The following is a 14,813-nucleotide window of genomic DNA, read 5'->3' as shown; positions in this document are numbered from 1 at the left end:
TTGGAAGTATTCTTGTCTTACTCTTAGAAAGCCATATTCTTCTATTTATTCCCACCATGTAATAAAAATGTACAAAATAATATCATTAATGCAATGTTATGAGGTTATTCATCCTTGTTTCACAAAATAGGTTTCCTGCTGAAAGAGGGAGGGTGAGCATATATTTGAAAATATTTTTTATAATTTTCTCAAGATGGGTTATTTTTTCCAAAATCCTTCTGGGAAATTTTACATGTCCTATATTTACTTTTAGTCACAAAGAAGCTAAAAGTAAAAAAAAAAAGAAAAGAAGACTGCACTGCATAGTCTCTCCCTGAAGTACTGCAGATTTAAACAAAAAGTTTTTGTTAGTGAAGTTTGGTGAGAAATGTGAGATAAAAATGCAGATGTTCAGAATTTTGAAGGAAAGGAAAGGAAAGGAATTATGAAAATATTAAGGAAACAATTTCAGCATTGAGAAATTTCTCATATTAACGTGCTTTCAGATAGGCTTTTTAAAGAGCCATTAGGAAAACCACAGGTAACTTTTAGGAATTCATGAACTCAAGCAGAGTTGGAGTGTCAAAGTGATGATGAATGAGGCGGCCTACAGGTCCTTCTTGCCCCCAAATATCATTTTCATTGCCTGTCACAGCAGTTCCCTTCTCATAGTGTTGGCCCCAGTTCCGACATGAAAGGTAAGTTTGACAAAATTTGGTATTATAATTTCCGGAAATGTGCAGTTAAGCGATCCATCAATAAGAGACTAAAAATTGAATGTAAGAAAGATACATATGTACAAATATGGAAAGATATTTATTATAGAATAAATTGTTAAAGAATGTAATAATTATTACTATAGATTTTCTGGCAAATAAAATTTGTAACTAAATTTTTTGGTAACTGTATTTTCTAAATAAAATTATATCTGTGTGTTTACAAACACACACATGAATATATTTGTGTATGTGTGAGTTTGTGTGTGTTTCACCTGCAGGTGAAGTACAGAATTGTTGACAATGAACTCTGTACAGCTTCAAAAAACACACATTGTATTGATCTAGGAGTGAATTAAGTGGTGAATCCCAGAAGGAATATCAAAAGCTGAGGAAATATCAGCTGGATATCTTAGTAAGAAGGGGTGAGCTTTTAAGATGAGGACTGGGTCACATGTCTACTTCATGAATTAGCTGAGGGCCACTCAATCTAATGGTTATTAAAAGAATTATAAAATTAAACCTGTACATGAGTGTGCACACACCCACACCCACACCCACACAGAGTACTTCAGGCTGATGTGGAGCAAGGTACCTAAACAAGAGATGTCTACTTGATTACTTAGGGGACTCGTCTAGTGTGACAGGACCCAAGATTCCAAAATCATTACCTTTACTTTTCCATTACATAGTGGATAACTTTTTTTTTACAATGTGACAAGAAATCATCTGAGCCAAACACCATATTTTACCTTTAGGCAAATAATTTTGTACATACCCTATACTTTGACAGGTCAATCCTTAAAGAGTTATGCAACTGGTCCAGTAGTTTTATGAATTTTTCCCTCTGTGCAAAGCAAACACAAAATAGGAGAATGGAAATCAATGATAATTCTAAATGTAGTCCTCACAACAAAATCTCTGTGAGTTAATGTCCCCATTTGATAGAAAGGAAGGTTCAAAGATGTCAGTGATTTCTCCACGATCATAGAGCTGGTATGTGACATAGCAGTGATTCAAACTCAGGTCTCTGACACCAAATCCACACTCTTTCCTGTAAGTCACACTGCCTCTCTGTGATGAATGAGACAGTATCCAAAGAGCTGAGTCATGAAGAAAGAGTCCAGACAACTGAATTGCCACCGTACTCCTTCACAGCAGTATGAGTCAACAAGAGAATATAACCCACCCCTCTTCCCACCTCCACACACCACACCACCTCCCCAAAATTAAACTATAGTTTTTTTAAACTTCTCCCACCTATGGAAGGTGGACTAGCTGCTCTTTGTGTCAAAAACAATTGCAAAAAGTATTTTCCTTTTGGTAACGGACTTCATAATTTGAAAGGATCGACTGTCTTTAAAGTATGTTTAAGATTTAGTGCTAAAAAACTATAAAATATCAGGTCAACAAAAATTACTAATGCCTCCCTCTGATGCTGTATCAGGGATGGACTGACTTCTTCATAGAAGGATTTGAAGATGATAAAGGATAAGAATTAAAACGTTTTGCTAATAAGCATAAGGATATAGTTGTGTGGATTAAGTAAATTAGATAAGGTAAAAAACCATCAAAGTCACACATGAAAACTTTACAGTAGACAAAGCACCATTCTGAGTCTCCGATTCCTAAATAAAAATGAAAAAAAAATAGGGGGATGGTAGTAAATGACTAAAGGCTCCTCCCTAGACTAATATTATGTAAACACCAAATTACACTTTGGAACATATTAGCAAAAGTAGAAATTTTTCCTAGTAGTTTCACGAACAAGTTGGATTTATGGGGTATATAACTCTTATCCCTTTAAGTCACTGATCTTGATGAAATGAGATGAATATTAACGGGAGTTGATAAATTGTTCCTAAGTTGAAACTTCAATTTTCTTAATAAACTGCCTTTTATCAGGTTTATATATCAGTGAACAAAGTTTGAGTATTGACTCTGTGTTAATAACCCTTGTGGAGGCAATGAAGGAGCCTAAGAAATGACCCTTGCCTTCCAGAAGCTTGCTATCTTGTTAGGCAAGTAAGACTCTCCAGTAAAGCTGCCAGAAAATACGATGAATGTCTTAGAGTTTTCTTTCTTACTCTCTATCATACCTTCCTAGGGTAGCAGGTGACCTATGTTGCCCTTGATTAACCCCCATCCTCCATCAATGTGGGTCAGTGGATCTCAATCAAAATAGAAAAATAAAAGAGCTGCTACAATCATCGGTTTAGGCCATAGTAGTTAATCATTCAACGACTGTAAAAATCAATGTGTTTGTGTCAGTCTCTGGAGGCTTTATATGACCTCTGTGATCGGTATGAATCATTAAGACAGCTGACATGACCCTAGTAAACCACGCTATGACCCAAATCACTGGCCTTGTTGTGTACAGTGGGACCAGCTGTTCTGGTTGTCTGCCCGATATCCCTTCTTCTCTTCCTAACAGAACCTCAAGAGTCAAATATGTCCTTTATGAAACACCTACCCTCCCAGGCCTCTTTTACTCTAGCAATGGCCATGTAGCATGATTTTGGCCAATGAGATGTATACAGTTTATTAAAGGGGATGGAACCAGCCAGCATATTACCGATGAATTATTATTTAGAAAGATTCTAAAAGAATGCTCTGCAGAGTTGTTGTATTAGTATTTGCTATATAATTCTTTGTTAGGCCTTTTTTCCATTTGCCCTTTGTGTTTTTCTCACCTTAAACTCAGATGAGATACTAGAAGGTCAAATAGTCATCCCGTGGCTATAAGACGAAAAGCTAAACAAATGGTAAGAATGATGAGGCAGGAAGCTAGGAGCCTCCACACCTCATCCTAACTCTGTTTGCCTACCCTTTCAAAAAATTACAATCCTGAGCAGCTGTACTGGCCCTGAATTCCTTATTACCTTTGGACTTAGGTTACATGGGAAAGAATATTGAGTCAGGTTTGTTGAATTTATTTCATGCAGCTGAAGAGAATTCTGACTGATACAGATCACACATTTAGTCTTCCAACCTAGGTCTTCAGTGCCCAGCTGGAAAATTTACATTCCAGAAAAATAGAAAACCGTGGAGAAAACTGCCAGGCATGTTGTCGCTAAATCCCAAACAATATCAGATGATGTGAAATTAAAATAAGTGAGCTCCTGATAGAATTTTCACAGACATTTTTTAAACAGAAGGACAGCCTGAAATTTTATTTCATTTGCCATATTTCTATTTAACTTGAGTGAGATTGCCTTTGTGAGAGCACAGGAGGCCTATCACCGACATGGTGTGATTTGAGGAATAAGAAAACACTGCGATTAAAAAATGTTTCTCGGGCTTCCCTGGTGGCGCAGTGGTTGAGAGTCCGCCTGCTGATGCAGGGGACACGGGTTCGTGCCCCAGTCCGGGATGATCCCACATGCCGCGGGGCGGCTGGGTCCGTGAACCATGGCCGCTGACCCTGCGTGTCCGGAGCCTGTGCTCCACAACGGGAGAGGCCACAACAGTGAGAGGCCTGCGTACCGCCAAAAAAAAAAAAAAAAAAATGTTTCTCGAGGGACATGCCACAATATCTGAAACTGTCACGTTATTCAGTTCTTTGCATTTGGTAAGGACTGCATATGTCTGCTATTAGGGGCTAAATCTATAATATTAACATTAAGCATTATCTGTTATCAAGTATTTAGGTTTAATTAGTTGACAAGAATAACTCTAGACCAGGGGTCAGCAAACTGTATGTAAAGAGGCAGATCGTAAATATTTCCAGCTCTGTGGCCTCTGTCACAACTATTAAACTCTGCCATTGTAGCGCAAGAGCTTCTATAACCAATATATAAACAAACGAGCATGGTTGTTTTCCAATAAAATTTTGCTTATGGATACTGAAGCGTGAATTTCATATAATTTTCATGTATCACAAATGACAATCCTTTGATTTTTAAAAACCATTTAAAAATGTAAAAGCCATTCTTAGCTCATGAGCTGTACAAAACCAGTTGGTGGGCCAGTTTTGACCCATGAGAAGAGGGGAGATTTTGAGTAGGGGGAGGCAGTTACTACCCCACAAGGACACTCTTAGCAAGTTTCCCTAGGACACTGGGAGCCGTGGAAGGAAAAGCTCTTATAAAGAAGATGTGTAAAAACCTCTGCATCATCTGCAGCTTCCCTCTCCCATTCTTTTGCTTCTCAGTATCTCAGTCCAGCAGCAGCAGTAGATTTAACCTGAAGCTAATGATGCTTAAGCTCTCAGGGTCCTCGCTTGATTCAGCTTCCCTGGGAGGAGCCCTAGCTGCATGTGCAACCTGCTCTTAGGTTTTCATAAATTTACAAGAATAGGATAAAATTATTCTGACCTGAACCAGCAAATTATAAAAAGTTTTTTCCAGATCATATCGAAAGCAGTCATTCTTTAAGCAGAACAGAAACATTTCAAGTAGAATTAATGTGTAAGCTATTTTGATAAGTTTTTTATAATTTAATTAATGCTAATCATATGAACATACTGGAAATACATTTGCATTTCTTGTTGATTTGAGATTAATATTCATACCAATAGAGATACCATAAAATTATAAAATGCCACTGAAACAATGCTATCAATGACACACTAATAGATGACATAAATTCAAAGAGTATATAAGAAGTCACTTAATAGGTAAACTTGAAAAGCACTGAGATATTACTGTTCACTGAGCATGAAAGCCTAACGTTTCTCTCAGTCTGACTAAACTTTAGACAAGCTTCTTCTTGACACTAGGTCCTAACCTCCCTTTTTTATTTTTAGAGCATTTTCTTTTCTTTTTTTTTTTGGCAAATTGTTTTAGACATCATTTTTTTTTTTTTTGCATTTTCTATGATTGTAAGCATTTCCTGTCACTTTATCAGAAAGTTCGGGTTTCCCAGGGATTTGGAAAAGGAACACATATGTTGGGGCATGGCTGTGTGATCAGGAGGAAGTGCTGATTTTTTAAAATTATTATATAAGTTTCAGGCAAACAGTATTACAATTTGACATCTGTATACACTAGAAAGCAATCACCACCACAAATCTAGTTCCCATCCATCACCGTATAGTTGAATTGCTGTCTGATATACATTCTATCTCTCCCCTCTGCAACATTTCCTCTACAGAGTGACCTTTCTAAATCAGAAATTCAATCAGATTCTACACGATGCCTCAAGAATGAAGTCCAAACATCTGAGTGGGCATTAAACGGCCTCAGCAATCTAATATCAATCCAGTAACACAATGTTCTCTTATATTTCCATCTTTTATTCTATCTGCACTATTCACTAGGCAGGCTACCTTACACACACTTTGAACTTAGTTTTGTATCTTCTCCTTGTCTTTACTTCAAAGACCTAAGGTAGTTTTCCTTCTACTTCTTGGACTTTGAAAAATACTACTCATTCCTAAAAGCACTGTTCCTTTTGGCAAGCTTCCATGAGCCTCTGAAGAGTATCCATCACTTTCTCCTCCTCAATCTCAAAGCAAATTTACAAGTATGAACTCCTTTGACACTTATCCCATTTGGGGAGTGATTTATGGTTACTGTTACACATGGTTAGGTGACTATCCCATTAGAGTACCCAGAGAACAGAGGTAAACATTTATCTTCCAGTCCCTCTACTACCTGCCATAGTGCCTTAAATGAGGTATCACATAAATATGTCTTGAATGAACAAGCAACCAAATAAAAGAATACCTGTAATGAAAAGGAAATATTTATTAGCATACTTGTTTTTGCAGGGCACTGGCTATGTCAGAGGGTATCTATGCTCAAGAAAAAATTGAGCTAAACATCAATTTTACTAATAATTTGCTATTTGTGTCTTAAGATAACTAACTAAATAAGTTTCCTAAAGACTTTTCTTCAAAGTTGAAAAACTGACCCCCACTTCATGGAGTTTTCTTCCTTTCCAACTCTTGCTCTACCCACGGTGTTTTCAACACCCATGGAGATGTTTTATCCAATCAAGTTCTTTGATAATCTTGACTCCCAGCAATCTCTGCATTCAAGGGTGTGCAACAAAACCATCTCTCCAAAAGAAAAAAGCCTTGATTTTTAGCATTTGACAGTTTTCATGGTATAAATACTCTCAGTATTTCCAGTTTCAAGATGGCTGTACTCAACAACCAGCCTGCAATAGTCCTAAAAATTCAGCAATCACTGCCTGTTAGCAGGTACAAACTAGCTCCAGTACACCACTGTTTTTACACTCAGTTTTCAACAACCTACTCCTAGAGATACATCTTGGACCTGAGGCTTCCCCCTTTGAAATCTTAACTACATGGATGATGTTCCTACCCAAATCCTTTATCTCTGTCTCTATCATGGTGCCACTTATCAAACCTAGATCCCATGGTGAATCACTTCAACTTTCTTTTGCTAGTGTCACCTATATGCTAATTCCCTAACCCTTCGATCATCTCTATTTTTTGTGTGTGGGGGAAATTTCAACCTTCTGCTATATGTTACTACATCAGAATCTGAATGCTGAGAAATTCTGAGAAAAACTCACAGCCACACGAATTGTTGTAACAACAGATTTATGCTAGGAATTCCTCTTATGTGATCCTGAAGCATTTGTCTTTCTATTCCCTTCCCTTTTTCCAGCCTCCTCTACCTTGTGCATCTCTATCATAGCCCTTGTCTTATATATAAGCATTTCTTGTCCTGTAAACAACCACAGAGAAGGTTAGGGAAATACAGTACGATTCCATCAACTTTTCACTCCTATATCAGAAGCTTAGCATTCTCTGCAAGGACTCACACACCATTTCCTCAAATTTCAGAATAGGAACTTGTCCTTTCTTATTCCAAAGAATGTCCCTCCTTCCATCCTCTTGACTACATTTACTTCTTTCTCCTCTGAGATGTTATTATATCACTTATTCTCCATCTGATAAATTTGCAACTTCATTCTTGCAGCTAGTTCCTGTCCTAACAATCTATAAATATGTTAAAATTTATCTTATTAAATAATAAAAACTCCTACCCAACCACACAGTAAAAGTAACATCTCTTTTTTCATGGTAAAACCTTCTCACTCTTGACCAATCTCTCTCTTACCTTCTCATTCAAGTTGCTTAACAGGTTAGTCTCTATTTCATCACCCACTTTCCCTCTTTTAATCATTATTATAAAATACAATATAGAAAAATGTACAACTTTAGTATAAAGATGAATACAAAACAAAAACAAGAAAATATTAGCTGTAATCCCACCAAGTGGCTACACTATTGGCATTTTGGCACATTTTCTTTCAGGCTTGTTTCTAAACCCGTATATATATATATGTATATGTATATGTGTGTGTGTGTGTGTGTGTGTTCAATGTTGGAATTAGATTATATATAGATTTTTATATGTATATATTTTCATTTGTCATTTTTAATGGGCATTGCTCAATTATATACACTTTTCTTTAAAAGTTTGATTTTTTAAATGACTGCATTATATTTTAGGGAATAAATGAACCCTAATTGACACAGCTATTCATACATGCCATTCATTGAAGATCTCTATGAAATTAGGCTTTAACCTCAACTGCTTCACTTAGCAATGACCTCCTAATTGCCAACGCCAACAGGCTCATTCCTTTCGCCATCTTACTTGAACTTTTTGCAACAGCTGACAATGCAATATATTCCTCTTTTCTTAAAATATTTTTACCTTGTCTTTAATAACGTCAGATTTTTCTCATCATTTTTACCCAATTTCTCTAATCATTTTCCTCAGCAACTTTGCTTCTCTCTCATCTCCACACTCAATGGTTCTGTTCTTTTCACTTTATTCTTGAACATTTTTCATCCAAAGCATGACTTTAAATAACATTTGCACACAAAAAGTTTGGATTGGAAAGAGTAATGATTTCCTTTTCTTAAATATTTGTTTGTTTTACAGTCCTCATAGGTAAGAAAACTTTTCCACTGGTTTATTTTTTGAGATTCAAAAATGTCTGGATTCCACCTTTGGGAAAGATAAAAAGGGGCCAATATAATAGTGTTCCTGCCTGATTCACAAGTGACAGTATCAACTTCAGAAGTCAGGTAAATAAGAACTTCAGGCCAAGTGAAGGTGGGAAGCTTTATACTTATTATATTTGACTGAGCAACTAGCATTATTTTCAATAGGTAGAGAAAAATTTAATCAAATTTACACATCAAATCACTAACTTATCAAGATGTAGTCTGAAGAAAGATTTCTTTTTTGACCCTGTCCTACAATACGTTATTTGATTTACAAAGTGAACTTTGTTATAACTATGCTGCTACTGAAACACTGCAAAGTAGTGAAATCAATCTGGCTTCTCTTCTTTGGGTCAGCATGAAGTAAAGGAGCATACTATCTCATTTTCCCCCAGGTAGCTTTTATGGAAATTAGTCATATAAACACATCTTCTTTCTCAGAGGTAGAAAGGCTCAGTGTTCCACAAGGTTGGCTTATTCTCTACAGTATACCCAGGCAGAATATTAAAAGCAAAACAATTTCATGAGGTTTTTATAACAAAAACTATTCTATGATCTGGTGATGGTCATAATAGTATTTTGTTGAGCTGACTAGGGAATTTTCTTTGGTCTCAGCTCTTACAAGAGCCAATCTGTCTAACAACAGTAGAAGACAGGCAGGAGAGATGAAATCCTCATACCTTATATTTATAGAGCACTTTCAACTCTTAGAAACTAGCTTATCTTTTACTTCATTTGATTTTCATCTTAAATTTGAGAAACATGTCAGAGCAATAAAATTTCTACCCTCATTGAACATATTGAGATATTGAGGCTTGAATGACTGAACTGACTTGTCAAATTTGAATACAAACTCAAACCCCATGACTCTTAACCCAGATAGTATTCTCTTCTACCAGTATTTATTTTGACTGTCGTTAAATAACAATTAGTTTTTCTTTTAATCCATTCCAACTGATCTCACATACTTCACATGTGTTTTCTTTTAAATGAAAAGAACAAGAAAAGAGTAAACATAGCAGCACATTTTTTCCCCTATTGGCTTTACACCCTTTTATTAGCTGGGTCTCATTTGTTTCTACTTTATGACACACACCTCAAAATTTGATTTCTAACAACATGATCAATAACACAAATCTATTCAGTGAACCGATTTGGAAGTGCAGTGAAAAGAGTAACTATGGTGTCATGGAAATCACCTTCCTACAATGGATCTTAGTTTCCTCCACAAACAAATGAGTACAGAACCACCTGTCTCACAGGGTTATTGAACAGAGCTACCGCCTACCAACTGCCCTGGTGAAAACCTTGGGACTCTTTCCAGGCATCCTTCCCTTTCTCTCACTGTTCACATACCTAAAGACAGCAAGTGCTGTTGATTCTATGCCCTGAAAAGCTCTGGAATTTGTCCTCCCTACCCCATCTCCACTGATTCTCAGCTTAGATCTTCACCACTTTACTGGAATTACTGTTTATTTATATCCTATATCTAGTCTTGTCAATTTCAATTTAATTATGCTTATGGAGAACGGGTTCCAGCACCAGGTACATCAGATAAATACTTGAGACTCCTTAGGATCCTGCATTTTTACTTTTCAGTGTGTTCTTGATGCATTTGATTGTCAGGTGGACAGTTTTAATTAGATACAGATAGTTTTCTTGGCTTCTTTATACACCTAACATTTTTTTTACTTAGATGATATGCCTTTATCCATCAGTACCAGCAGAAACCAACAGGAAGTGCAAATGGAACCCAAAAGGCTCCAGAGAAGCCAACTGAGCTCACATTTACGAGGGAATGATATCTTCCATGGTTAATCCCAAATTTGCTTACATGGAGGATTTTCTATAAATCCTAGTACTCTGTCACAAAACGTTATGTTTTCCTCCATTGGAAAAGCCATTCCCGATATGAAGATTTAATCTAACGAAGATACCTACTGACTGTCAAATAAAGGTATTTCACTGAACATGTTTCAAATAAACTTTAAGCTTTAGTCTATTACACTAAGAGATACTCCTTAAGATGTACATTCTGCAGTAAGATTCTAAGAATATCTGGAATCCACAGCTCCTTGAAAATCTAAGTCCCATAAGTTATGAGGAATTTTCAAGTTCAAAAAATAATACTTACGCCAAAGTTGGTAGCGGCAAATCGATCTGAGGCAGAAACCTGTACATTTGTTGTAACAGTTGTGTGAGCATAGAAAGCATTTATATTTGCCAGCAAGGTACTCATTACAGCAGGGACACCGGGGCACATGTATTTAGAAGACAGACATGAAAAGTGCCTGCAAGACAAAAACATTAAGTGCTTTAAAAAGAGAATCTAATTAATTCACATAGCAGTGTATCCTCTAACGTCAGCAATTAAGTAATTCCTCTACTCTATCTATGAAAAGGAGAGAAAACTCTTACAATTACTAATTGAAAGAGAAAGCAATTTCAGCCTTTTAAAAACTTCTCATTCACAAATGTGAAGTGGCTTAATTAGAATGTGATTTGCCGCAAGGATATGTGCATAATTTCTTTCAACTGGGAGTGCTGTGTGTACATACAAAAAGTGCAATTTCCAGTGGAATCTAACACTGTCGAAAAGCAATAATCCAGGAGTTTCCCTTTCTCTGGTAACTCTGTCCTCAATTACTTCAGCTCCTGAAATGCTGAATTGCAACCAGAATGTTCTTTCACACTTGTATTCCTCTCACACCGATAAGGTAAACAAGAGGCCCTCCTTTCATTGCACACTGACTGAACAAGTCAACTTAACATCTGACCTGAGTCCAGTTTGTGAGCTTTTGTTATTAAGGAGTATCTTCCACAAGCAGTTTGTTTATTGAGGTTTTGCTAAAGCCAGAATTTAATTAAGCAAACAAATGAACAGTGAAGACAAACTGAATTATGCCAGCTTTATGCTTAAAGACCATTTCTTTTAAACATTGAATAACAGTATCATTTACAGACATCGGAAGCATCAAGTGTTCAATTCCATTACTTCTCTCAGGAAAATTTGTTTCATTTGAATTCTAACAAAAAACTTAAAAATTGAAAGCACAACTTGTGATAAAAGTGAAAAGATAAAATACGCATGGAAGAAAGAAATTTTCATTACCTAATCTGATCCTATTTTGCTCTAATATCTCAGTAATTTATCCAACACCAAGGCATCTCTGAATTTTGTATTATTGAACACAAGCACAGAATGTACCCACATAAATAAATGCTCCAAGTGGCAGCTCAAAAGAAATGGATGGAGGTCCTGGAAATGTTGCTTTTCTTAGACTTTAGCCAGGCCACTCATCTAACTTCGATTAGCTAATAAATGTAGGCTAAATTTTTTTTTTTTTTTTTTTTTTTTTTTTGCGGTACGTGGGCCTCTCATTGCTGTGGCCTCTCCCGTTGCGGAGCACAGGCTCTGGGCACGCAGGCTCAGCGGCTCCACGGCATGTGGGATCCTCCCGGACTGGGGCACAAACCCGTGTCCCCTGAATCAGCAGGTGGACTCTCAACCACTGCGCCACCAGGGAAGCCCTAGGCTACATTTTTAAACACGGATCTTTGAGGATCATGAAGAGCAAAGTATGCCATGAGAGTTACATGATCTGTGTGATGTAACCCTGGAATTAGATGATCACTACTTTCTTCTTTTAGGTAAATGATGCATATTTTGACTTTATTATACACTACTTATAATTTATATCTATTAAGAATACCATAAGTGACATAAATATATTAAAAATAGAAATTAAATAAAAACTAGCATATGGTATCACATTTCTTTCTTTTTCCATAACTGTCAAATAATTAGATTTGTTAGACCCAAGTCAGAGGTCAAGAGATATGGAATATGCAATGCCTAAATGGGATAGTGTGGGAGATGGCAAAAGGGAAATATACATACCTAGGTGGGAACAAGAGACAGACAATCACCAACTGTCAAAATAAACTGGTGAGGAACTCAAAGACCAGAAGTTTATTTTCCTCAGCATGCATTATCTATTTAAAGAGATTTTGGAGGTCACCAGAATGAATAATCTTGTTCTTGGTTTTAAACCAGAATGAGTATTCTCCTAATGCAGGTGTGTTACTTAGTCTGTACTGCTTGCAGCTGCCACCCTGTGATTTTTGTTGTCCGGTAAGAGCAGTAGCAACAGCTTAGCAGGTACTTTAAGTAGAACAATGGAGGAACATATGAATATTCTGCTTAAGGCATTCCACGGTGTGAATATGATAAGTGAAATAGAAAGTTCTATTTTGAAGATGATGCAATTATAAGGCATCTTAGGGAAAAATGAGTGCCATATGGGAAGACCAGGGATATCAACAACCAAGCTTTGTCTATTTTATACTTTGACTTGATTCAGCCAATATCTTAATGATGAAAATGCCCTATGAAACTGTGGCTTTGCAATCCCAAAGCAATGTTTTATAACCAAAATGAGAGGTTTAACAAATAATTTATGTTAGATATGAAAAGTTATGGGTAATATAGGCAAAAAGCTATGTAAATAAATGTAATTTAGAGTTTCTTAGTTTAATGAAATATTTGCTATGTGTTTATAATTTAATGTTAATACATATTATTCATAAACAATTAGAAAACAGGAAAATAAACTGCCATTCACACTGCTGTTCTCTAAAAAATAAATTCAATTTATAGCCAAATAGTATAATTATAATACTTTCTCTTATCAGAATTCATGAAAAATAGAATTATAATTGATTCTATTGTTTTTCCACTCTTTAACCTTTCATTCATTTTTTTTTAATGTTAAAGGCATCTGGGCAAAGTATTCTCCCTTTAACAACTATACATTTACTATATTTCTCGGACTATTCTTCCTGATAGGGATTTTGAGTTGATTAAAACATGGTCCTGGTGTAAAAAATTAATGTATACCCTAATTGAGAGGCATGCACATTAAAACCTCATTTTGTTACACAAGAGAAAGTGCTGTTACAGAGGTATGTAAGGGTTTGAGTGGGCCATGGGATGGAGGAATGAGGCCTGGAGATGGATGGCAAAGGTCCAAAGGTTGAGTTGAGTCCACTAGTGGTGAACCTAGTATAGGAGAAGTCAGAGGGAAACATCTGAGTCAAGGTCTAGAGGATGAGTGATTACGTAATGGCCACGGTAGAGTGGAGAGTTTAGTGTCCCTAGAATTTACTTTGATAGGTATTTACTGAACATGTCTGAAAGCCAGATACTCTATTAGATACTGGGTATACAGTAATGAGTTTACTTACAGATTAGTGGGAGAATCAGTGACACAAGAAATGTAATACAATTTTGAGAAAGTTATGAAAAAGAAAAGCATAACAGTGCTATGAAACACCAAATTAGAGTGTGTGTATTGTACCCTGGTGGTGGGGGCGCTGTCTAGGAAGACTTCTTGAAATGATGCTGGGCTAACAGTTAATGTATGACTAAGAGATAGCCAGAGCGAGCACAGGGTTTGCTATTGCTGATAGATAAAGAATATAAATATTCCAAAGGAATGCAATAATTAAAACCAAGACACAATGGAAAGAAACAAAATATTGTTTACAATGAACCCTAGCAATTTTAGGCTGGTGGAGCCCAAATTTCCAGGAGCACCTTCTAGACCATTATATGACCAGAGGCAAAGTGAGGGGTATGTACGATAGTCTTGTGCAATATGGTAGGCAAGCTGGACCTATTATATAGGTCAGAAGATTTTTTCAAACAAAACTCAAAACTCAAAATCTTAGAGTCAATATAAGTGAAAAATTACCTCCAACAATCTCTCATTGTTTACATGGGGTAGGAAGTGACATCATCAGAGTTGAGTTTAAGATAGATTTGGTGGGAGGGGATTTTAGGAGGATGGCTTAAGGAAGGTGAGACTGAGAAAAGAGTCCAATTAGAAGGCTATAAAGGGAAGAGATGATGGGTGTCTGAACTAAGACAGTAGCTGTAGAGATAGGGAGGAGGGAATATATTTTAAAAATATTAAGAGAGGAAAACTGTTAGGACTCAGTGCTTGATACGGAGTGAAAGAGGAGAAAGAGAAGTGATGAAGTTCCAAGGCTTCGGTGTGGAAGACTGGGTGAGGGGTGCTTCTGCCCAGTGAGCTGGGAACTATAAAGGAGAAAAAGGGGTTGTAAGGTCGGGTCATGTGTCCAGTCGAGTTTGAGCTTAAGGTGCTTGTAGGATTTCC

General features: G+C 36.5%; 1 protein-coding gene across 1 annotated transcript in view; it reads right to left on the bottom strand.

Annotated features, from left to right (window-relative positions):
• The window catches only part of UNC13C (unc-13 homolog C), a gene marked incomplete at both ends in the record, with an annotated part of 576,078 nt that overhangs the window by 275,898 nt on the left and 285,367 nt on the right, over positions 1-14,813 (bottom strand). Inside the window, 2 exons of the mRNA XM_082648355.1 lie at positions 1,474-1,542; positions 10,766-10,922. Coding sequence (XP_082504481.1) covers positions 1,474-1,542; positions 10,766-10,922 — 226 coding nt within the window. The remainder of the gene's footprint in view (positions 1-1,473; positions 1,543-10,765; positions 10,923-14,813) is intronic.

This window comes from Grampus griseus (genome assembly GCF_964374135.1).
Source record: "Grampus griseus genome assembly, chromosome: 2".
In the NCBI taxonomy this organism is placed as follows: domain Eukaryota; kingdom Metazoa; phylum Chordata; class Mammalia; order Artiodactyla; family Delphinidae; genus Grampus; species Grampus griseus.
This window is presented reverse-complemented; position numbering and strand designations above follow the sequence as displayed.